General features: G+C 38.3%; 1 protein-coding gene across 13 annotated transcripts in view; it reads right to left on the reverse strand.

Moving 5' to 3' along the window:
• Window positions 1-25,665, reverse strand: part of LOC134359048 (uncharacterized) — a 279,403-nt gene that overhangs the window by 8,480 nt on the left and 245,258 nt on the right. For 10 of the 13 annotated variants that reach the window (XM_063071897.1, XM_063071898.1, XM_063071901.1 and 7 more), the window contains 7 exons: window positions 24,903-25,062; window positions 22,943-23,080; window positions 22,694-22,783; window positions 19,131-19,187; window positions 15,709-15,861; window positions 15,044-15,120; window positions 9,285-9,328 (listed from right to left, as the gene is read on the reverse strand). In XM_063071897.1, the coding sequence (XP_062927967.1) occupies window positions 9,285-9,328; window positions 15,044-15,120; window positions 15,709-15,861; window positions 19,131-19,187; window positions 22,694-22,783; window positions 22,943-23,080; window positions 24,903-25,062 (719 nt within the window). The remainder of the gene's footprint in view (window positions 1-9,284; window positions 9,329-15,043; window positions 15,121-15,708; window positions 15,862-19,130; window positions 19,188-22,693; window positions 22,784-22,942; window positions 23,081-24,902; window positions 25,063-25,665) is intronic. The other 3 variants (XM_063071896.1, XM_063071902.1, XM_063071904.1) reach the window with 3 other exon arrangements.

A 25,665-nucleotide genomic window follows, 5' to 3' on the forward strand; every position in this document is an offset into this window, starting at 1 on the left:
AAATAATTAAAGTGGTCCATTCATTCTATATTTATTAGTTCACAGGACGTCTATATTCCTGGCAATGCCAGCATTTAATGGCCATTGTTAATTATCTGTGAACTGTGGATTAATCAGTGGGATTGAAGTCACATATAGGCAAGATTGGGTACGAGAGACAGATTTCCATCCTTGAAAGACATCAATGAACCAAATATGGGATTTTATGAAAGTCTAGTTAGTTTCATGCTTAAAATTTTCTGATATCATTTTTTAAAAATTCCACATTTCTTAAATTATTTGATTCAATTCCTCGATTATTCTAGGATTCAAGCTCCGTTTTCAGCATGCAAACCTTAGTGGCAGAAGAATTCTTCAGCAACGTAGTTCAGAATCTTAACCATATTTCCTCTTTAACCAAGAAAAATCAAGACCAAGTCTCACATAACCAGATGAAATTGGTTCACTTAACATAGTGTCATGAGAGGGATCTCTGCCTCCGTGGTTACACAGGGAGAAGGCAGGAGATTGGGGCTGAGAGGAAAATTAGATCAGCCATGATGAAGTGGCAGAGCAGACTTAATGGGCCAAATGGCCTGATTCTGCTCCTATATCTTATGATATGTAGAAATGAAATTTATCTCTCTAAAGGATGCCTTGGTAGAATTAGTAAAGTCAGTGATTCCTAAAAAAGAAAAAAGCACAAATAGTAAATGGATGACAGATGAAATCAAAAATCTAATGGAAGAAAGGAGACGGAAGAAAGCAAATCCTATAGAATATAAATCCTTAGATAAAAAAGTTAAAAGCTTATGTCAAAAAGCCAAAAAAGAATGGTTAAACCAGGAATGTGAGCAAATAGAGAGAATTCCGATTACTGATCCAAAAAGGTTACATCAGCAAATCAAGGATATCACTGGTAAAAAGCTCCCCTGTTCTTCAGGTGGATGTTTGAAAGCAAAGAACAGTACCATTATCATGGAAAAAGATGAGATTATGAACAGATGGGCTCAGTACATTCAGGAATTGTTTGAAGATGATCGAGGCGAAAAACCAGAAATTAAGAAAAACATTGAAGGTCCAAGTATTTTAAAATCTGAAGTTCGTAATGCAATAAATAAGATGAAGAAAGGAAAGGCAGCAGGTCCTAATGAATTAGTAATAGAACAAATTATTGCCCTTGAAGATTATGGAATTGAAAAACTTACTGATTTAATCAATGACATTTATGAGACTGGAATAATACCAGAAGAGATGAAAAAAAATCAGTATTTATCGCTCTTCCTAAGAAACCTGGAGCAATAGAATGTGAATTACATAGGACCATAAGTTTAATGAGTCATATCACCAAGATACTTCCAAGAATTTTGATGACAAGAGCTAAAAGTAAGGTACAAGCTGAAATAGGTAAAGAACAATGTGGTTTTGTGAAAGACAAAGGTACAAGAAACGCAATATTGATGTGAAAGCTACCATCAGAACGAGCTATTCAAACGCAAAAAGATTTGTTTGTTTGTTTTATTGACTACAACAAAGCATTTGATAAAGTGAAGCACAATAAGTTATTTGAAATATTACAGAAAACTCTAGATCTAGATTCGAAAGACCTCTGCCTAATCAGAAATCTGTACTGGAAACAAACTGCCGCTGTAAGAAAAGATGGAGAAGTGAGTTAGTTTACGAAAATCAAAAGAGGCATTAGATAAGGGTGTGTTTTCTCCCCTGGTTTATTTAATGTGTGCAGTGAAACAATATTACAAAAAATAAGAGATATCTTGGGGATCAAAGTTGGCAGTGAAAACATCAATAATTTCAGATATGCAGATGACATAGTGTTAATTGCAAGTACGAAGGAAGAACTACAAAACTTAATTGATATAATTGTTGAAGAAAGTGCAAAAATGGGTCTGTCTATCAATTGCAAAAAGACAGAATGTATGGTGATATCCAAAAAGAAGGAGAATCCTATCTGCAGGCTGAGAATAAACGGGAAAGACATAAAACAAGTACAGAACTTTTGCTATTTAGGAAGCTGGGTGACATCAGATGGCAGGTGCGACTTGGACATCAAAAGAAGAATAGGGTTGGCAAAAGACACCTTTACGAGAATGAAGAGTATACTGACTAATACTAAACTAGGCATGACAACCCACCTCAGAGTACTGAAATGTTACGTTTATCCAGTTATGTTATATGGCTCAGAATGTTGGACAATATCTAGTAACATGAGGAAATGAATTGTAGCAGCAGAGATGTGGTTTTTGAGGATGATGCAAAGAATATCATGGACAAAACGAATATCTAATGAGGAGGTCATGAACAGAGCAAACACAAAAAGAGAAATAGTGTATAAGATCATGAAAAGGCAACGTAACTTCATTGGACATGTGATTAGGAAATTACGGGAAAGATTGAAGGGAAGAAAGCAAGAGGAGGACAAAGACAAATGATGATGGAGACAGCAGCCAGAGAACTGGAAATGAATACCAATGAATTGATTCACTTGACCTGAAACAGGAGTGTGTGGGCCATGGCAGTCAAAGCTCAAACAGGGCATGGCACCTGATGATGATGATGATGATGGTGATGATGATGATCTTGTGATCTTATGGTCTATTTGGACCAAGTTAGGATGAAGAACTGGCAGAGTACTTGAATGAAAAGTGTGTGACGAAGTGGAAAACTTGCAGGAGATCCAATACTTTCCCCTGGACCAAAACTTGCATTTATCCTGTGGAACACTGGGCCCACCAACAAGGCCCACAAACAGAAAGTGAAGGAGAAATGGTAATAAATAAGAAAGAACTTGGATAACAGACTGCACATTCGTGCTTCAAAATTCCATAACCAGGGTTTTTATTCTCGTTATTTGGAAACTTCTGTAAAGGTTATGCATGCCAGTATTTCAAATTAGGTCAGCAACATCCTCAGAATGGACACGCATCAAAGTTGAGTGGATAGAGCATGGAATTTTGCAAAAGACACCAGAGTTGATAGAAAAACAGAGCAGGAACAGGATGGTCTCTGCAAAAGGGGTTAGAATTTCTATATCAGAAGGGGAAAAATGAATAAAATCAATATTGCAAAATAAAATAAAAAACAAGAGAAATATCAGTACTCGTAAGAGAGAAAGTAAGAAGATTGGGGAAAATACTACATTAATCTGCACTACTTGGGCAATTAATTGAAGAAAGGAATTACGAAATCAGAGACGGAAGTGAATGAAACAGTCTCTCTACAAGAAAAGGATATTTCAATAAACAATGAGAAATAACAGCCTCAAACAAAAAGACAAATTATTCCCTCTACTTTAAAAAGACAAGAAACTGTATGAGCCATAAGTTGTAATTCATAATCTAGACAGATAGATCCACTCTGATGAACAATAACCAACAAGATGAAGAATTCACTGTCCTTGGCACATTTCCAATTATTATAATTTGTCTCAATCATCATTATGTAATCTGCAGAGGTTAGACTTTCATACTCTGATTAATGCCCACAGCAAATCTGCATTGAAATAAGTGTTGCATCCTGCAAACATAAAAATTCATGATGTTAACTATAGTTACCCTCAAACTATGAGGGTAGAAGAATGAAAGATGACAGTGTGCCTGTTTTCTGGACTTTGAATTGTTTAATATTATAGAATTTAATCCACTTTCAGGGAAGTGAAATGTTTAGATCATCACATCAGAGGAATTTTTTAAACAATATATATTACAAATAAAGATACCAATTTCATTGGCTTAGTGTTAACAGGAAGGAGCCGAACCAAGTTTATCTGAACCAAGCACACGCTCAAGTTCACCTAATTGAAATAAAGTGTTAAGATGGCCATTGTTAGAAAAATGAGAGAAGAGGGAACACTCATAAGAAAATAAAGCAATTTTGTTCAACCATCTGTATAGACTGCATATCATCCTTCTTAAATAACAGATGAGCAATCAAAATTATTTTAAAAGGCATTAATTCTCATAAGGAAAAGGGAACATTGGAATTCAAAAATGTATTCAGTTTGTAAGCAGTTATTAGCAAAAGAAAATCTGCAGATGCTGGAAATCCAAGCAACACTCACAAAATGCTGGAGGAACTCAGCAAGTCAGGCAGCGTCTATGGAAAAGAGTATAGTTGATGTTTCAGGCCGAGACCCTTCATCAGGACTCATGAAGGACTCAGCGCGAAACATCATTATTAGCTTTTTCCATAGATGCTAAGTTTCTCCAGCATTTTGTGTGTGTTGCTTGTAACCAGTAATTAATGGAATTCAGGAAATTAAACATTTAGAACCTTTAGTCTTGTCTAAGAAAATTTGATGGAATTTTGACGAACGGTTCTTAAGTACACTGTTTAGGGAATTGTAGGTTTGCAATAAATGCACAAATTATACTTTAATTAGTATAAATTATTATTGTTAGAATGGACAGAATGGGAAGGTAGTGTCAAACACTTGGTCCAGTGTATTTCAGTGAAAGAAAACACGATTTCTTCACAGCCAAGTGTATACATCTCTGTTATGCTTTAATGGGGAAGCAGCAAAGAGGAAAAAGTGGTTTCAAGAACTGACTAGAGGCCAATTATAAAACAGAAACTCACCTGTTCACCATCCCAGTATGGAGAATCCATTCGAGAGAAATAAAATAAGAAAATAAAAAAGGACAAAAAAATCAACCTGCTTTTTGCAAGATTAGATTACTATGATTATGAACCAGGAAGGGAAATAAAGAGGCAAATAAGTGGAATGGAAATTGATGATTCTAGTTTTGCTGCATCATAAGTAAAAGAGAATTGTACCCCAAATAATGCTGAAAACAAAAAAAAACTAGCAATTTCTCAGCCACATCAGTATAAAAATATAGTGACAGAATTATTTAGTGATTCTGTAAGTCAAAATCATTCACTTCATTCTCTGCTGCAGTAGGATGTTCTGCTACACTATTTTCTCAGTTTGCATGATTTTGTTTAGAGCAAAAGCCATTAACATTATCAATCCATCAATCCAATTCCATTAAACAAAAAAGGTAAACTATATTTTCCTATCTGCATAATTTGAATAGAAATATGAATATAACAAATACTCTCTAAATGTCAAACAAGAGAAAATCTGTAGATGCTGGAAATCCAAGCAACACACACAAAATGCTGGAGGAACTCAGCAGGTCAGGCAGCGTCTATGGAAAAAAGTACAGTTGACGTTCGGACTGAAACCCTTTGGCAGCACCGGAGAAAAAAAGACGAAGTTTAGATTTAAAAGGTGGGGTGTGGGGGGTGGTGGGGGGGAGAGAAATGCAAAGTGATAGGTGAAACCAGAAACCAGGAGGGGGAGTGATGAAATAAAGAGCTGGAAAGTTGATTGTTAGAGACGAATGGACAAAGGAGTTGCGTAGGGAGCGATCCCTGTGAAAAGCAGAAAGCGGGAGAGAAGGAAAGATGTGCTTGGTGACGGGATCCCATTGGAGATTGTGAAATTCCAGAGAATTATGCGCTGGACCTGGAGGCTGGTGGGATTGTAGGTGAGGACCGAGAGGAACCCTATCTGTGATAGGGAGTCTCTGAATTTGTTTGATATTATCCAAACAAATAAGTCAACAGTTAACATTTTACCAAAATGAACCTGCATTTATGTGTTGTAATTTTACTGTGGGAAGACGGTACACTTCCATGCCTTCTTCTCATTGCTGCTATCACGGAGGAAATACAGGAGTCTGAATGCACACACGCAACGATTGAGGAATAGCTCCTTCACCTCCACCGTCAGATTTCTGAATGGATATTGAACCCATATCCTCACTACTCATTTTATAACTGGGCCACTAGTCAGTTCTTGAAACCACTGATAATTTCCCCCGCTTTACCAGTTGCCTTATTCTCCTTTGCTGCTTCCCTATTGACGTATAATTAAGATCTATACATCTGGATATTATACCTCACTAGTTTTTTTTCTCTCTTTTTGCACTACTTATTTAATTTAATGTTTTAATATATACTTACTGTAATTAGTTTTTATTGTTTATTGCATTGTACTGCTGACCCCAACAGCAAATTTCACAACACATACCAGTGATATCAAACCTGATTCTGATAAGTGGTATGCTGACATACAGATAACTCTCATTAATCTCCAAATCCACAAATCTGCAAACTTAATAAATGATAGGGGGTTTAAAAATGGAATTGTTTTGATTTTTATGGAGTTATGTAGTAGTGAAGGTGGTTGAGGCAGATACAACAGTGCCTCTTTAGATATATGGAGCTTAGAAAAATAGAGGGCTATGCGGTAGGGAAATTCTAGGCAGCTTCTGGAGAAGGTTACGTGGTCAGCACAACATTGTGGGCTGAAGGGCCTGTAATGTGCTGTAGATTTTCTATGTTTCTATGTTACTATTATACAAAAGCAAAGCAATCGTGCTAGAATATTATGTATCACAGAGTAGACAGCGTAGTAGTTAATGAAATGCTATTACAGTGCCAGCGATCTAAGTTCAGTTCTGCGGCTGTCTGTAAAGAGTGTGTACATTCTCCCAATGACCATGTGGGTTCCTCCCACTTTCCAGAATTGTAAAACTTAGTAGGTTATTTGGTCACACAGATGCAATTGGTTGGTGTGGGCTCACTGGGCTGGAAGGGCCTTGATTGGACATGGCATCAAAGGTTATGGGGAGAAGGCCGGGAACTAGAGTTGAGGAGGAGAAAAAAAAAAGAGGATCAGCCATGATTGAATGACGGAGCAGACCCGATTGCCCAGATGGCCTAATTCTGTTCCTATGTCTTATGGCCTGTTACAATGCTGTATTGTTAGGTGACACATTTCAGGAAGGCTTCAGAAGAAATACTACAACAATTGAAGGAATTCACTTGTTAACAAAATCACAACATTTAGGATAGTCCTTCTTAAAATGGAAAGGTTTTCACCATGAAGTTGATTCAGCAAGAAGAAACAACATATCTTCCAATGACCCTAGTGAGTGGATCAATGGGCTGGAATCTTAGATTGAAAATCATTGGTCCAAGTTCAAATAGCAAAATGAAAATTATTATTGATTTAGATAATTGTCTTGCATCTGGAGAATCTTCCCTGTAAAAGTGGTAGACACTGATTTATTAAATGGTTTTTAAAAAGAGTTGGAGAAGTACTCAAGCATGAAGAATACACAGTATTACTTTCAAGAAATGGGGTTAAAACTGATTGTTCATTCAAGTCAGTCATGATGACTCTACGTTTCTACGACTCTAAGCTACAAATAGATTTTTAAAAGGTTAGCAATAACGAAATGATCTGTCAAAACATGTGAGTAGATATTGCGATGTGATGGATTATGATGAACTACACCTGGACAAACTAAACTTCTCGTAGGTTGGCCTGCTGTTTTCAACGGGCATTCTTCATCGAGAGAACCATATGGTGGAAACACTTTAAAAAAGGCAAAATAACAGTTGTGGAATAAAAATGATATTCCCTCCAATCATTTCCCAGAAGCTGCATGGAGTAGGTGATGAAAGTGTGTAAAAGCATTACTTACCAGGCTTGCCTTGTTTTGCATTGCAAGCAAATGACCAGAAGCAAAGTGAAAGCATAATGGAAAAAGGCAACTAGTTAGGTAAGCAGAAAAAAAAACCACACCAAATCTGTCAGAAAGGATCAGAAATGTCACTTCTTTTTTAAATAAAAATATTGCAAAAATGGGAGAAGAGGAAGCAAAAAATAAACTAGATTTTGGAAAAAGCAAAAAAAAAGTAACAGTAACAGCATTACATAGCAGCGAAGAAAGGCTAAAACACTAGAAAGGTGGAAAATTACATCAATTTCATCACTTTTTTGAGGAGTTGAGCATATTTTAGGATTTGAATATGTTACAATTCAAGAGGCAAGAAAAGGTAACTAAATCGTTTTAAGTTCACAAACTTATGGTGAGCTACCAGTATTTGTGGAGGTTTGAGAATATTAATGCTCAAAGAGAAAAGTTGAAGGGTTGAAGGTGCTATTTGTCAGTCCACACAAGGCAAAATAAATACAGCTTAATTCTCCTTTTATATTCCCATTTTCCTGTCCCTTAACCAAAAATAGACATTCAGTCTGAAGCTAACTGCTCACAGGAACCCTTCACCAGTTACATCTGTAGTATATTACAATTTTTGTTTGCTGATTTTAATTATTTCTGATTCTCTACATCATAAAACAACTTAAAATGGACGACTGAGTTAAGCACAACCTACTTACTATAATATGAACCTTTAGAACCTCTGGATCTCAAGGTGTTCAAAGCTGTAGTATAACTTGTTTAACTTTGTCTTTACCGTGAGTCCACAATTCCTGCCTGCAGTTTTATTTAATGTCACAACCTGAAAACTGCCCTGCAGCTCTGCTACATTTTCTTCCACTGTGAAAACCCATCGCAAATCACCTGACACCACCCCCCCACCACCCCACTTTACCGCCCAACCATATGTTCCAATACGAAATGGAAGAGTGAAAACAGTACGAGTCATGGTTAAAAAACAGAGGAAGTAGAACGAAGGTGCATAGTGAACAGAGAGCCCAACAACAGAAGGTAAAGAGACGGAGTAAGAGAAAGAGAGAAAAAGTGAGTGAGATCGTGATGTCGAGAAAAAGACAAAGATGAGCTAGCCAGAGAACGGCTACTTCCTCCCCTCATGCTACCCCCCCCCCACCCCCCGCCACCTCCTTACATTCTGTGGAGCGTGATTGGACAACACAGAAACTAAATAACTAGATTCAAGAGTAAGACCTGGCAAACCTTTGCAGAGTGGTTGACCTCAGGATAAGTTTGTAGCGATGATATTGTAATCCAGTGGTAAGTTCACCAATAAGTCACACAGAGCATCCATAGATGATAGAGATAAAAGTTCACACAACTAAAGCCAAATTAGGAAAGCATTTTCTAGGCATAATCACAATTTTAGTCAACAATCCAATTCGGGGAATTAAGAAATTAACAGTAACATAGTACTTTAATTCGCTGGAATTTATTTGCGCTATACGAGATTTATCCGAGGAATGATCCAGGATGAAAAGTCTCAATTTGAACAACTACAACATCGTCAGAATAGCAAGGAGAACAGCGCAGCCTTGTAAAAGAGGGGAGAGTTTTCGGAGTTTGTGTTTAGCTTTTCATGGATGAACTTATGCAAGCTGAAAGCTTTTGGTTTATTTCTTAAAGCAAATGCACTGAGATGCTAAATCAGAACATCACAATTTAGATTTTGGTGAAACACCAAAATGTTTTTCATTTTAATTTCATTAACTTCACCATCTTGGATAATACAGAATAAAGAAACAATTTTACCTATCATTTGAGCAATTGTCTTCTCATATTCTGCAACAATCCGCCTGTAGACAAGAAAAGCTACAGTGAATAGACAGGACGTGCAAAGATGCTGACATACAAACTTAAAAGTAATGATTTTAAGGCACAACTTCAAATTTGGTAGAGCAGATTTACAACCATCATTGAAAAAATTGCATTGGGAAAATCATTCTGAATAAGGTGCTAAGGTTGATGCTATTGAATAATGATTGAAAAAAAATTGCAAAAATGTTTAATACATGTACGTTCATAACAGAATTAGACTTTTGAATATATCATAGTGAAAAACAGGTACAATGCTGTATCTGATCTTTCGGACAGGTTTGAAGTTTCTGTGAACACAACGGCCTTCAAATTGGATTACACACTTTTTTTGGTATGTTAATTATTGTCTGGGTAAAGTGCAAATCCCCAATCGGATCCTCTCCAAAAATGACTAAATTGGCAAAAGTACATTAAAACAGAACTGTGATGATTTGCACACAGAATGTTAAGCTAAAATGAAGTCCATATGATTCTAAATGGGACTCGGCTAACACAACTGCTACTAGTTCATCCTGAGTCAATGACAGGCAGGTATCAGCTACTAAAGATGTGTTCCCACAGCAATCAGACAGCAGCAATATGCACCATGGCTGCCATAGAAGAAGGGCTGCAGAAGAGAGGGATAATGGTCCATAATTTTCACAGAGGAATGTCATATTCCTGATCAACAAGATACAACCAGTTTGAAAATCCAGTTCACCGGCATCATAACCAAGAGAGCTGTTCGGGCGTCTATCCTTGGCCAGAAGGAGTAAATCTGAAAGAAACTTCACTTAAACATCGTCTTCAAGTGAGGAATAGAAGAATGGTCACCTGCATCGGAGGGGTCTTCACAAATTCAACCATGCACATTCATTCTGGGAACACAACTGAACCTGATAGATGGAGGGACCGTTGAGCAGCAATTTATCTCTGTTCATAGTGCCTGAGCTTCAAAAGCTGCATGGGATAGTAAAGCAGAAATATTACCAAGACTCTGATTTCTCAAATCGTGTTATCTTTCAGATTTTCGTTCTCTGTGCAGGTCATACCAGCGCTCTTGAAATGTGTCCTTGTTTAAGAATATGAAACATCCTTCATTACACTGAGGGAACTGACACTGGTGTGGCAACTGCATTGCTGCGGATCTTGGCCAGGCTGGGCTTGAAAGTCTACTTGTGGAGTGCCCGTAGAATGTGTACATTTGCAGTTGAATTTAGTAAACTAACACGTCCTATTCTTTTCTAGCACACTCTATGAACTTCATTAGTGGTTTGAAAAGTTTGCAGTGAGCTTAGATGTTGTACCGTCAGGTCTCCTGATGTTTGGGGAATCCTTTTAAATCAGAAGTTCCCAACCTGGACCCTTTGCTTTATGATATTGGTCCACAGCATAATAAGGTTAGGAACTCCTGCTTTAAATGGATACAAATGAAAAAGAGTAACGCATACAGATGGAGTTATACTGTGACTGACGAAAGCTTAATGAAGGTAGGAAGGAATGCCAGGTTTATGCGAGCAAGAGAAGAAAAAGGATATGTGACTTGCAAAGTCATTGAGTATGTATTGTACCCCAGACGTATGTCAGCCGAAAGTGAATTGCACATGGAAGTACCCAAGCCAATGCACTAATAGGCACATTTTCAATTGGGAACAATTGCTAGTGAGTTCTACCAAAGATAAAATTGCTTTTATGAGCTGTTTACACATAAAGAATAGGTACCAAAGAATTCAATTTTAGTTTTATCATATTCCATAAACTTAAGCTGCAAAATCTGGCCCCACAGTATTCATTTTTCAGACACTTTGATTGCCAAAAGGGCTCTGACATGGCCACTCTATCCATGTACGCATATTTGTGTTACGTTGCGATATTGAGGAAGGCTGGTTCCTGCCAACCTAGTAGATAGCGGTGAGCTTTATACAGAGTTCAGATAATGATCTCAATCAATGTGCAATGCTAATTAGCAGAGTGCTGCCAAATTGAGGCTAAATATTCCAATTAATGTAACCTCTACAGCTCTCACAGCTAAACATAGAGAGTTACAGTATGCAGCACAGAAACAGGTCCTTCAATCCACCAGCGCCACTCTGACTAACAACCACCCATTTATACTAATCCAATGTGAATCCCCTTTTCATATTCTCCCCCCCCAATTAATTACTTTTGTGCACTCTCTCAATACTCTTCTTGCATGTGACTCTGCACATGTCTGTACTTCACCACCAGATTACCTCTATAAGACGGAGGAGCAGAATTAGGCCATTCAGCCCATCATGTCCACTCCACCATTTCATCATGTCCGATCCCAGGTCCCATTCAATTCCATACACCTGCCCTCTCACCATATCCCTTGATGCCCTGACCAATCAGGAAGCTGTCACCTTCTGCTTTAAATATACCCACAGACTTGGCCTCCACCACATTCTGTGGCAGAGCATTCCACAGATTCACCACTCTCTGGCTAAATAAAATTCCTCCTTACTTCTGTTTTAAGGTCACCTCCCTCAATTTTGAGGCCATGCCCTCTAGCTCTGGATACCCCACCAGGGGAACATCCTCTCCACATCCACCTTATCCAGTCCTTTCAACTTTCACTAGGTTTCAATGAGATCCCCATGCATTCTTCTAAATTCCAGCGAGTACAGGCCCAAAGCTGCCAAATGCTCCTCATATGTTAGCCCCTTCATCCCTAGAATCATCCTCCTGAACCTCCTCTTGGAATCTCTCCAATGACAATATATCCTTTCTGAGATAAGGGCCCAAAATTGTTGACAATACCCTAAGTGCAGCCTGATTCGTGTCTTATAACGCTTCAGCATTATTTCCTTGTTTTTATATTCTATTCCCCCTGAAATAACCCTTATTGCTACAGCATAGTTGGTGAAGGACTGGATGTTATGTTTTGTCACTTCAAACTATTAAACTAATTCTAAAGACACAGGTGTCCGAAATGCAGGTCTAACTTTGAGTTCACTTTAAGTCAGGGACGCATGTATCACATGGGTAGCATGATAGCGTATCCAATTCCAGTATTTATAAATATAACCCACAATGAATTATTTAAGCGAACAGGGATGTTCAGATAGAAACATCGACCAACCAATATATATATATACAAGATTACTCAAACATTACTTAAGTACACACCACTGATAACCCTTCCTCAGAAAAGCAAGTGACCTTAAATAACTTTGGTGCTCATGCCAACAACTCGCAGCCAAATCTCGTTCCAGAGGACCGAAGTAACGGATGGATGGGCAACAGCAAGGCTCAGGCAGTATGGATCAAAAGTATGACCGTCTTGCAAGAGTACTGCCAGCCCCTCAAGGTGGTGCCTCAGCAATCTCAGTAATTTGTTGAAAGACAAATTGCTGAAAGCTTGCAATAAGGGAAGTGGTTAGGGGAAGAAGGATCAGAGGCAACAACAGCTGAGGAAAGAGAGTGGAAGCCTGGACAGGGATGGCTCATGATGCCCTTGAAAAGCACAGAGAAATTCTGTTCTTCAAAGAGATCAAAAATATGAGATCATGAGAGATCTTGCATGAGATCAGAAGATACATTAAAGCCCTTCTCTTTAAAACCTTCTCTTCCTATTTCTGGAAGCCACAATGACAGGGTTGACTTAATTTGCTTGATATTACAATCAGATCCTTTTCACAAAATTGAAACCTGATCCACATATCTAAAGAGATTGAGGATATAAGAATATGTTGTGCAACATATACTCAGTGGCCACTTTATTAGGTACACCTGCTCATTATTGCAAATATCTAATCATTCCCCAGAAACTCAATGCATAAAAGCATGCAGACATGGTCAAGAGGTTCAGTTGTTGTTCAGACCAAATGTCAGACTGGGGAAGAAATAGAATTGAAGTGACATTGAGCATGGAATAATTGTTGGTGCTAATTAGGACGGTTTGAGTATCTTAGGAACTGCTGATCTCCTGGGACATTTTATACACACAGAAAATGGTGTGAAAAACAAAAGACATCCAGTGAGCAGAAGTTCTGTGGGTGAAAACGCTTTGTTAATGGGAGAGGTCAGAGGAGAATGGCCAGACTGATTCAAGCTGACAGGAAGGTGGCGGTAAGTGAAATAACCACACATAACAACAGTGGTGCAGAAGAGCATCTCTGATCACACAATACATCAAACCTTGGAGTGGATGAGCTACAGCAGCAGCAAAATATGAACACCGACTCAGTGGCCACTTTATTAGGTATAAGAGTTACCTAATAAACTGGCCACTGAGTATATAATCCAAATTTTACAAAAACTAAAATGTTGTCCAACTAAAATCATAAACACAAGAAAATCTGCAGATGCTGGAAATCCAAAGTAACACACACCAAATGCTGGAGGAGCTCAGCAGGTCAGGTAGCATCAAGAAGTTTGTGTCACTGAAGTCATTAAATATTAAAATTAAAAATACTAATGAATGGTGCCTCTAAAGGTAATCACTAACAGGTTTAAACTCATGGGTGAAAGTAACTGAAATTTCTTACAAATATGGTTATGCTTCTAACATTGATGACTTAAATCATTTTAATAGAAAGAGCTTTTTACCACCCCATGGTCCTCCACATCCAGCATATAATTCTCTGTAACTTTACCATTTCCAACACTAACACATCTTTCTGTCCTCTTCTCTCTGCTTTCCATAGGGGGCGCTCTTTATGTGACTACCTTGTACACTCATCCTTCCCCGTTGATCTGCCTTTTGGCTATTATTCCTGCAATCGTGACAAGCGCCACACTGCCCCTACACCTCCCTTCTCACCACCAACAGGAGCCCCAGGCTCTGCTTTTAGGGCAGGTGAAACTTCACTTGCGAGCATCAGGCCCATCTATTGTATGCTCCCAGTGCAGCCTCCTCTACATTGGTGAAACCCAAGATAGACTGCAGGCCGCTTTGTCAAGCACCTTTGCTCTGTTTCCCACAAAATACAGGACATCCTCGGATCTGACAATTTCTTTCCATTTCTCATTCCCATTCTGATATGTCTGTCTATGGCTTCTTCTACTACCACGATGTGGCCAAACTCAGGTTGGAGGAGCAACACCTCATATTCTGATGGCGTGAACATCGATTTCTCTCAGTTTCCACTATTTTCCCTCTCCCCACCCCATTCCCCATTCTGGTTACCCTCTCATTCCTTCTCTTTTCCTCACCTCCTGCTCCTTCCCTTTCTCCCATGGTCCGCTGTCCTCTCCCATCAGATTCCTTCATCATCAGCCCTTTAACTCTTCCACCTATCACCTTGCAACTTCTTACCATGTCCCACCTCCCCGACACACCTATCACCTCCCAGCTTACACAGCTTCTCCTCCCTCCACCTCCTTATTCTGGCTTTTGCTTCCCTTCCAGTCTTGGTGAAAGCTCTTGGCCGAAATGTTGTTTACTCCCCTCTATAGATACTGCCTGACTCGCTGAGTTCCTCCTGCATTTTGTGCGTATTGTTATAGAATGGGTGGCTAATTTCTTCATGGCCTCTACTAATTTACTTTCATTGCCGTATAAGCTCAACCATCAAGTCTTTTCTGGGGTCATACTTGAAATTTATAATATAATTCAAAGCCCCCAGAGATATTATGGCTCGGTCTGCATGGATAATGTTTCTTGACAGAGGATTATCCATTTAATTTTCAAGAGGCTACTATAATCATCATAACAGAATTCCAAGACACCCAGATTCATATCAACCCACCTCATCTCAACAACTTCTTGCTTACTTTCGTCATATTTCCTTTTCCATTCTGCTGCTTCCCTTTCTTTTTCAACAATCTGAAACAATGAAAGGAACACACACCAACGTGAACCAATCTGAGAAAAGCACGAGTAGGTTAAAACAAGCTGGTTATACCAATAAATATACAGAAATAAAATGAAAGGGAGCAATAAACAAATTAATAAACTTAATTATTTTAGCCACTTAAAAAGCTTTGTCAAATAGATTCAGTTGTTTTAATTTGGCAAAAGATATTAGGACTGTTTCTGTAAAAAGCCAAACAGTGTAGTAGTTAGCACAATGTTTTACAGCACCAGAGACCCAGGTTCAGTCCCAGCACTGCCTGTAAGGAGTTTGTACTTTCTTCCTGTGACCTTGTGGGTTTCCTCCAGGTGCTCTGGTTTCCTCCCACAGTCCTAAGAAGTTCTGGTTAGTTCTGGTTAGTTATAATTGGTCATTATAAACTGTCCCCTGATTAGGCTTGGGTAAAATTGGGGGATTGCTGGGCAGCACGACTCGAACAGCCAGAAGGGCCTATTCTGTGCTGTATCTCAAAAAATAAATCCATAATAGATATCAACCATATGAATAGACAGAGAGATACAAACCCAAGCAGAATAGTTTACTTAAGAATGGACGATTACCTCCTCCCTAGCTGCTCTCAGAGCAGAATCCAAATCTCTTTGGTTGTAGTGATGTCCATCTGCTAGAGAATCCTCCACTTCACTGTCACCAGTTCTGGAGTAGAGTGCACTTTTTGTGATGGGAGTGTCCATTAATGGTGTACTGTCTCTTTGCTAGAGCAGGTGTAAAATGCAAAAAAAAAATTGATATAGGATTACAGTGAATTACTTTTGACTTAGAAGCTGCGAAAAAGAAGTACTCGCTTGCAAGGTCAAATTTCCAAAACGCTCTGTTTAGTTTAAACTAATGGTTTGATTTAAATTAACTTCAGGTTTGCAGGGTTGCAAAAATTCTCCTGAAATACATCAGCGAAAGGAAAGCATGTTGGGTAATTCATAATGAAATGTCAGAAATTATATGTAGAAAAGTGAGAACTTCAATTTAATTCAGAGCCAAGCAATTGCAGAAATTATTTATAAGAATAGTGACAGCATACTATCAAATTCAGTAACAACATGTCTATTCCCCATCTGATCATCTGTTGCTTAACAAATCAAAAAACAAAATAGCCACCTTTCTACAATTAGTAGTTTTTTGTACACATTGCCCTAATGAGTCTCTGCTGCCATCTCGACAACAGCTAAACAGTACTTACCAAGAGACATTTGCAGGATCTATGTTATTCTGGTAAGCAGAGCAATTCGAAAGCATGACTATTTATTAGCTAAAATAGAATGTCATTTTTTTCTCTATCAAGTTACTCATTAACTCAGAGCCAACAGAAAGCTGTTCACCTTTTAGAATCATGCAAATCTTTGTATAAAATTTGGAACTTTTTTACTCTTTCATGCTTGGCCTGCAGAACCTGAGAGGTGCATGAAAACATAAATTTCTATACCTTTGACTTACATTAAAGATTCACCAAAGAACACTTAAAAGAAAATTTCGACATTTCAGATGTCAGTCCATGGCCTCCTCTACTGCCGCGATGAGGCCACACTCAGGTTGGAGGAGCAACACCTCATATTCCGTGTGCGTAGCCTCCAACCTGATGGCATGAACTTCGATTTCTCGAACTTCCGGTAATTGCCCCCCCCCTTCACCATTCCCCATTCCTGTTCTCTCTCTCACCTTATCTCCCTTTCTGTTCATCAACTCCCTATGGTGCTCCTCCCCCTTCCCTTTCTTCCATGGTCTTCGACCCTCTCCTTTCGGATTCCCCCTTCTTCAGTCCTTTATCTCTTTCAGCAATCAACGTCCCAGCTTGTTACTTCATCGCTCCCCCTCTCCCAGTTTCACCTACAACCTACCACCTTGTACATCTTCCAGCCCTCCCCCGCCTTCTTACTCGGACGTGTCACCTTTTTCTCCAGTCCTGATGAAGGGTCTCAGCCCAAAATGTCAACTGTTTATTGGTTTCCATAGTTGCTGCCTGGCCTGCTGAGTTCCTAAAGCATTTTGTGTGTATTGCTAAAATAAAGACATTGTTTCCTACCTCGAAGTGCCATTAGCATATTTCCAAAGATTCAAAAATGTATTTTATATGAAATAAATTTTTGAGTAGAAGGAAACATACTATTGGCATTTAGAGAAAGGAAGCAATACTTTGTCTCAATTTAAATGCAATTTCATGAATCTTCAATTAAGACAAAATATTGCTTCTTAAATTGCCGAAAGGAAGTTTAGTTTAAAGCAATATTTATATTTTATTTCACCTTTAAAAACTTGTAAGACTGTGAATATAGGGTAATTAATTTACAAATTGAGTATTTATTGAAGCAACTGGTCTTATAAGTGTATGCTGTAGATACCGTGTACTAAATCAGTATGCTGACAGGAGATATAATTAGCAATGCTTAGAAAATACCACAGTCTTAATGGCTGATAAATGCAAGATTGTTTTTGGTTTCCCCCAGGGAGCATTAGTTTTTCTGCCGCATGAGAAATCAATGTGAAGGCAATAGTGAAGAGAAAGAAAAAAAGACTCAATTTTGTTTTACTCCAATGCCTCAGAGAAAGGATTCTAAACACATCTGTCCTGTTTCTATCAATGGAATGGAATGGAATGGAGAAGGGGGGAATCTCATTGAGACCTACTGAATATCGAAAGGCCTAGATAGAATACACATAAGGAGGAAGCTTCCAGTAGTGGGAGAATCTAAGACCAAACGGCTAGCCTTACCATACCAGGATGCCCCTTTAGAACAGAGGTGAGGATGAATTTCTTAAGCCAGAAAGTGGTAAATCTGTGGAACTCATTGCCACAGACAGCTCTGGAGGACAAATTATTAAAGTGAAGGTTGATTGGTACTTAATTAGTAAGGGTGTCTGTGGTAAACCATGTATATATGTTGTAACTCGGTTACCTGTCTGGACACACACCTCTGCTGACTGCCCCTGTGGCTCCTCCCACAGAGTCCTGTATAAAGGTGTTCGCCTTGCCCCTCCCCCTCTGTCCGGGGGCAGACACTCACTGTGGAGGTCGTATTGTACAGCGAATAAAAGCCTTTCAGTATTTTACCAAACCTCAGTCTTTTGGAGTAATTGAAGGTGCTTCAGTGTCAAAGGTTATAGGGAGAAGGCAGGAGAGGGAAAATAAATTAGCCATGATCGAATGGGGAGCAGACTCAATGGGCCAAATGGCCTAATTCTGCTTCTATGTCAATGGTCTTAAAAACTCATTCACAATCAAGTCAAATATCCACTCTACATTCAAATTGAATTCACTCAGAAAATAAAAGCAAAACATTTGACATTGCACTGCATGATATTTTCATGGATAGAATACTGAGAAATAAAAGAAAAAGAGTAAACAAATAAATAATTTCCATCAATGCTCCAACCTCAAACTGCTAATTAAGACCCTTTGTTTTTCTGCTTTGACACATTCAGAATTTTTCACATTTGGTTTGTGTTCACAAATAAACTATGAAATTATTTAGAATACATAAAATATAACCCAAAGAAATTATTGAATATCAATCTGCGCCTCATTTTCACATGTTGGAAACAGTCGTTAGAAAATTAAGATAAAGTTCTCAAAGCTGTCCAGACTTGCACATGATCAGCATTCACTAAAACCATCTGTAAGTTACAAACTACAAGTTACAATTCTAAATTAAGCCAGATGAAAGCTGCAACATGATTAAAAACAGTTTCAACATCCTTATAAGTTCTGCACTATGTAGTTATTTGGTGAAAGTATTCCTCTAATTAATGTCTCTGGCCTTAAAGTGATTCTTGAGAAATATTTAGCTGTTATCATATACAGAATTCCAGAAGTCTTTTCTTAGCTAGCTATTCTTAAAATTCATTCACCAATTTTTACATACATTTCGTGGAACGAAACAGATTATTTCCAACTGCTGTAAGCATTGATATGATTACAAAATGTTATCAAACATATTACTAATACTGGGGAAGGTCCTAATCTAACTCTTACTTGTGAATGTGAACCAGAAATGGCCCTTTGTCTTCGGGCTGCACTCCTCCCTCTGATCTGTGAGCATGCAGACAAGTGAAAGAAACTTAATAAAGTAAAATGGCAACTAAACTTCAGATTAACCTTGATAATAACTGTGCGTTGGCTATTCCTAACGTATATAAAATAAAATCAGTATTCACTTCATTTATATTTTATACTTAAATAAATATTAGCTCTTTGGCAATTTCTGTCATATTGTCAAAAGGCTTGGGGTGTTTCAATGGTATCTTGAAAATCCAATGTGTTTTGAATTTCACCTTCTCACCACATTAATAAAGTGTGACACTGGAAATGAGAAAATATCTATTATGCACACTAAACTGTTCTTAATTTATTGCACAAAGACTAAAACTTATTTCACATAATTTTAGGATATTCTAGTTGCATACTAACTTAATAATCATTTTGCTAATTATGTTTCTATACAAATGTTCTTGTGAATATAGTGATTTTTTTAAATATACTGGGCCTTGATACATTTATCTTGATTCAGAAATAAACCCTGTCACACAGCAAGAGACTTTCAGCTGTAGTAATCCTAAACAGGAATAGTTGATGATTTCCCATTGGAGCTGCACTCAAACAGTCACCTCTTAATGACACCATCTGGTATGGAGGGGCCATTGCACAGGATCAGAAAAAGCTGCAGAAAGTTGTCAATTCTGCCAGCTTCCTCATGGGCACTAGCCTCCCCAGCTTGCAGGACACCCTCACAAGGAGGTGTCTCAAAAAAGCAGTATCCATCATTTACCCATCATCCAAGACATGCCCTCTTCTCATTGCTACCATCAAGGAGGAGGTACAGGAGCCTGAAGACACACACTCAGTGATTCAGGAACAGCTTCTTTCCCTCCACCATCAGATTTCTGAGTGGACATTAAACCCAAGAACACCAACTCAGTATTTATTTTCCGTCTCTTTTTGCACTATTTAATTCATTTAATTTTCTTTCTTTATATATACCTACTATAATTTATATTTTTTATTATTATGTATTGCACTGTACTGCTGATGCAAAGCAATAAATTTCATGACATATGCCAGTGATATTAAATCTGATTCTGACTCTTGACTTTCATTTGACCAGCTGTTGTTTAGGCACACTTCAGTTTTACATGGTATATCATTTAGACTAAAAGGATCAGACACGCAATAGTGCTTACTCTTAATTTCCTGGCCACTCGGGTATCTTAATCAAGTTTTCCCATTGTTGCTGCCACCTAATTTCACCAAATTCAATTTCCATCTCTGTCCTTTAGCAGGTCATCACAAGCCATTCCCATTTCTCATTCACTTTAAGGAAAATATTAGAGAGGTGTGCTTTGATAAGTACTTTTAGCAGTCACAATCATGATGGGATAATATCAGCCTAACAAAGAATATTTGTTCAGTTAACAAGGTTTCTTTCTCTCTCCTTCAACTGCGTGGTGAACAACTCCTAATAATGTGAATTCTGCACATTTTTAACTTTGCACCCTGAAGATTGTCAGAAAGTCAGGAATGACTGGAAAATAGCAAAATGAACCTAGTGGAGGCATGCACAGATGATTCAGCAGGTTGGGTAGCATCCGTGGAAACGATCAGTCGACGTTTCGGGCCGGAACCCTTCGCCTGATCGTTTCCACGGATGCTGCCCGACCTGCTGAGTTCCTCCAGCATGTTGTGAGTGTTGCTTTGACCCCAGCATCTGCAGATTATTTTGTGTTTACCATGCACAGATGATTGATTTAAGAACTGATTGAACCTATTTCTAAATTATAGCAACACATAATTATAGCAAACACAATTCCTCAGAGCTCTCAAATCGCCTCCTTCAGATGCGAGGACAGGCTCTTGAGAGTGATCTTTAACTCTGTTGCCTGCACAATAACCTGATGGAGTACGCTGTCCACCCGTTTTAGGAGGGTACTATACTCAAATGGAATGAAAATGAAAACTGAGAAGCGGAATTTAATTGGGATCGTATCCATGCTGAATTGCGCCTGTGTGAAAATTCTGCCAGGAATTTGTTATAGAATTTGTTTCCCTGTTGAAGATCAGGAAGAATCTGTTTCCATGTTGCACGGAGTTAAATGGGACTACCTGAACTCATTCTATTTAACTACGTTTGGCCCACATCCCTCTAAACCTCTCCTATCCATGGACCTGTACGAATGCCTTTGAAACTTTGCAAGAGCTGTAATTGTTCACACCTCTGCCACTTCCTCTGGCAGCCCTTTCCACTTTCCCGGCACCTTTTGTGTAAAAATCTTGCCCGTCGTGCTCCCTTTAAAACTTTCTGCTCTTACATCATACCTATGCCCTCCAATTTTAGACTCTCCTACACTGGGAATAAAATTCTGATTGCCCATCTTATCTATGCCTTGTGATTTTATAAACCTCTCTCAAGTGGGTCCAAAGTCTCTTTTGCTCCAGGGAAGATATTCCCAGCTGATCCAGTCTCTACTCATAACTAAATCCTTCCAGTCCCAACAATATCCTTTTGAAACTCTTCTGTGCCCTTTCTAGCATAATCACATCTTTCCTATGGTATGGCATCCAGAACTAAGAGATTAGATTAGAGCTTTATTTATCATACTTACATCAAAGCTTAGAGTGAAATACGTCACTTGCGTCAATGGCCAGCACACTGAGGGCACATTGTGCTGGGGGCAATCCACAAGTGTTGCCACACTTCGGGTGTTAACATAGCACGACAAAAACGCACTAACCCTAAACCTAATTGTACGCCTTTGGAATGTGGGAGGAACCCAGAAAAAAACCCACATGATTACAGGAAGAACACACAAACTCTTATAGACAACAGCGGAAACTGAACCACCAGTCAAGTCCATCTACCACCCATTAACACATGTTACATTAATCCCATATTTTTATTCCCACACTCTTCTATCAGCTCCCCTCAAGTTCTACACAATAAGGTCGTTATTTCTAGTGACCAATTATTCTACCAATCACTTGGTACAGGAGAGAAAAATGGGCAAATGAAGGAAGCCCACACAGTCACAGGGAGAATGGGCCAACTCCACAAGGGCAGCTCAAGGTGAGGATTGAATCCACATCTCCGGGCACCGTTGAGCCACTGCGTTCCCTTTACGTTCAATTTCAAAACTAATTTTCCCATCAAGTTTCTAATGGCGTGTCAATCCAACCACTGTTCTGTTTGCAGGAGGCCAGAAGGAAGTTTGGGACAAGTCCAGTGTGCAATGTGCCATGCTAAATTTGCTACTCTGAATTTATTTAATTTGTACAGTCACAGTCGATTTCCAGGGGTAGAAAGCCCAAGGGAAGTATCACACTAAAACCTAAAAGAGAGTATGATAGGCAACAGCATATCCAAGCATGCAATCAAGAGGTTAACATTTATCATCAGTACATTAGGGACGTATATGGGAGGGGCTCATTCGAAAAGTAGATAAGATCACTAAGACATGCTTAAAACAGTATGATGCTTTTGACTAAATTAGTTCACACACTAGCCAATACACTACAAACATAACACTCCAGGCATTATGCGATACCTCATAATCTAAGGAGCTGCTGGGAGAGTTGGATATCTGTTTGGCTAGCTTCAGTGCTTCTATCCTCATGGCTGCATACACTAGCTCTTCCTGCCATTGAACAGAACAGGAGCAATCCGTAGAAAAGCAATAGTGGAAAAAAAATAGTGTGAGACTTTGACCATGTTGGTGAACAAACAGAACTGGATATGAAAATGAATGCAAACACAAATAGAGGTGATTAATTATGAAATGATTTTCTGTACAAACCTGTAACTTGCTCGCAAACACTGAAGGGTTTTTTTCAGCGGTGTCAGGTTGCAGATAGTCAAGCTCATCTACTTCTGTGTGTCCTACAATCCTACTTAACAAGGCATCTGCAGAGGCAACTGGCTCCTCAGGAGTTGACTGCGCAGAAGGGTGGCAAGGTGCAATGTTTCAGGAACAAGCATTTTTTGTATCCTAACCCTATAAACATTCTTAATCATGGGTGACTTATACTTAAAGTAACAAAGGACACGTCCCTCAAGTTGGAAATCATTTCCCTCCTTCAAAAGTTATTACCACGACCAATCAGTTTTCGACAGTCAATTTCCAAATTTGATTTCTATATTGCTTAAAGGTTCAAGTTGTAAACAAAATATATTGTTACATTCACTCTAAATGTACATATTCTATTCTTCTTCTGTCACATGTTACGGAACGTTCTAAATGTCACCATGTCACCATTGACCTGGGATAAATTTGGAAAACATAACTTTCATAAAATTTGCCAGAAAGAAGTCTGGTTTTGGCTCATGTGTTTCCTGTGATACCTTTGTATGTGAAAGAGAATACTTAATGCACCGTAAAGGAGTAAACCGTTCAATAAGACCACTTAATTATATTGGACCATAATGGACAATTATTATTGCAGCTGAAGTGGAGGGGATTCGGAAGGATGGAAGAAAGGTATTGAACTTTATTAGTGGGCTTCCAACCCAGTAATGGCCCATGAGGAGCTATTTGTCTGATCAGTGCCCAACATTACTGGCTCCTAGGCCTAAGATAAAAACAGAAAGTGTGGGGAGTATCCAACAGATTTGGCCACATCTATGCGAGGAGAAACAGAATCGATGCCTTAGGTTAAAGTCTATACTGTTGAAGGATCTTTAACCCAAAACATTAACTGTTTCTCTTCCCACAGCTATGGCCTGGCCTGCAAAGCAGTTCTAGCATTTTCTGCCTTTATTTCAGACTTCCAAAATCTACAGTTTATTTTTAACATTCACTTTCCTGAAACTAACTTCCCTGACACTGCTAAAAGGTGAGTCCTGCAGGAAAGGCATAAACTGATGTGCGTCTGATGTCAAATGTCACAACACCTATTCAAATGTGGCTTAGGCCAGGAAGTGTCTATTCCTATTTTTAGAGAACTGTGATTTGAGCCAGAAATGGACATTGTGTTTTACTCTACTATAAATACATTTTCATCATTTAGACAGAAATAAAAATCCCTAAGTGATCTAATTTTGACGTTGTGCTTTCGAGATTGAAAGATAAATGAAGGAATGTCCGAGGATGAGGGTGCATTTGATTCATGCCTGATATAGATAGAAAAGTAAAGGAAGGAGAAAATAATTGGTGAGAAAAAGGGAGACAAAACAGAAAATTTAAAAATCTATATGAAAATTTTCCAGTATATTCTATGAAACTGAATGCTATCTTAGAGAAACAGCCTCCACAATCTAAGCTGTTTATTGCCTAAGTTAAAACAATTGGTTGCCGCAGTTTAAAAAGGTACGACTGATTTTAATTATCAGCTCTATAATTCTCTGGTAAATTTATGTCTAAAGATATCATTGTTGGTAAGTGCATTCTTTGCAGTATTTCCCATTCAAATGTGACCTTAAAACAAGTATATTTGATAAAAATTTAATAATGATGAAGATGAAATGGTTAGTGGTGATAAAACAAGGACTTCTATTCCTCAATATTTTTCTATAGTCTCAACATAAATAATAACCTGCATTACTGCCTCACTTCCTGGCATTACTAAACTATTAAAAAAAAACTTACCTATGAGGTACAAACCTATATGTATCCGGGCATTATTGTACTGTTGGGAACTTATGATTCATTGTGTAACTATTTCGCATTCAATATGAGTGCTTCATTAGAGACACAAGAAGTATAAAATATTAGCAACAGCAATTCTTTTATAACTTGTTGTGTTGAGAAAAGTACCCACCAGATCGGACTTTGCAGAAGATGAGCTCAAGGAATCCCCATCTTTTGGTTTATCTGGTGAATGTAAATGTGCTTCCTGGCTGGGAGCCAAGGGTCGTGTACCTGAAAGCTTATTTGCAGCAGAAGATAGCACACCATCTTCTACATCATCTAAACTTGATCTGAAAATCACAATATAATTCATCATTAAATATACTGCAGGAAACTTATAACATATTTTAAGGAAAAGAACATCTCTAACAATATTCAATGTAAGTTGCAAATGTAGTTCAAGTCTAAATACAGGAAATCAGATACTTAACATTGCAAAAAATGTAATAGAGTAATATCACACAGAGATCATTGTTCTTGCTCATAAATAAGTATATGATACTACATACATGATACACTTTGCATAAATGATCATAATAGGAATTAAAAGATCTCCTGTGGACCATTGCTGGTTTCAATATGTATGCTTGGCTCTAAACTCTGTCTCTCTGTTTCTCTACTTCCTCAGTCCTGAACAATTTCATTCAAATCCATCAGCTTCAGTCCAAATGCAAAATCTTGTTCCCTCTCCAATAATTCTATACCATTTCAGCTTTCTGACTCAGCTTCATTTTTTGCAAACCCGCATCGATTTTGGCACTGGTCTATGATTCGAATTTGTTGTCTTCACTATCATAAAGATCCCAACTTCTACTTTTGTAATGTTGAATATCTAGTCCTGTCTTAATCTATCCATTACTGAAATTTACATCTTTGCCTTTAGTCCAGCCTCA

The sequence above is a fragment of the Mobula hypostoma genome, chromosome 19 (genome assembly GCF_963921235.1).
Source record: "Mobula hypostoma chromosome 19, sMobHyp1.1, whole genome shotgun sequence".
NCBI classification, from domain to species: domain Eukaryota; kingdom Metazoa; phylum Chordata; class Chondrichthyes; order Myliobatiformes; family Myliobatidae; genus Mobula; species Mobula hypostoma.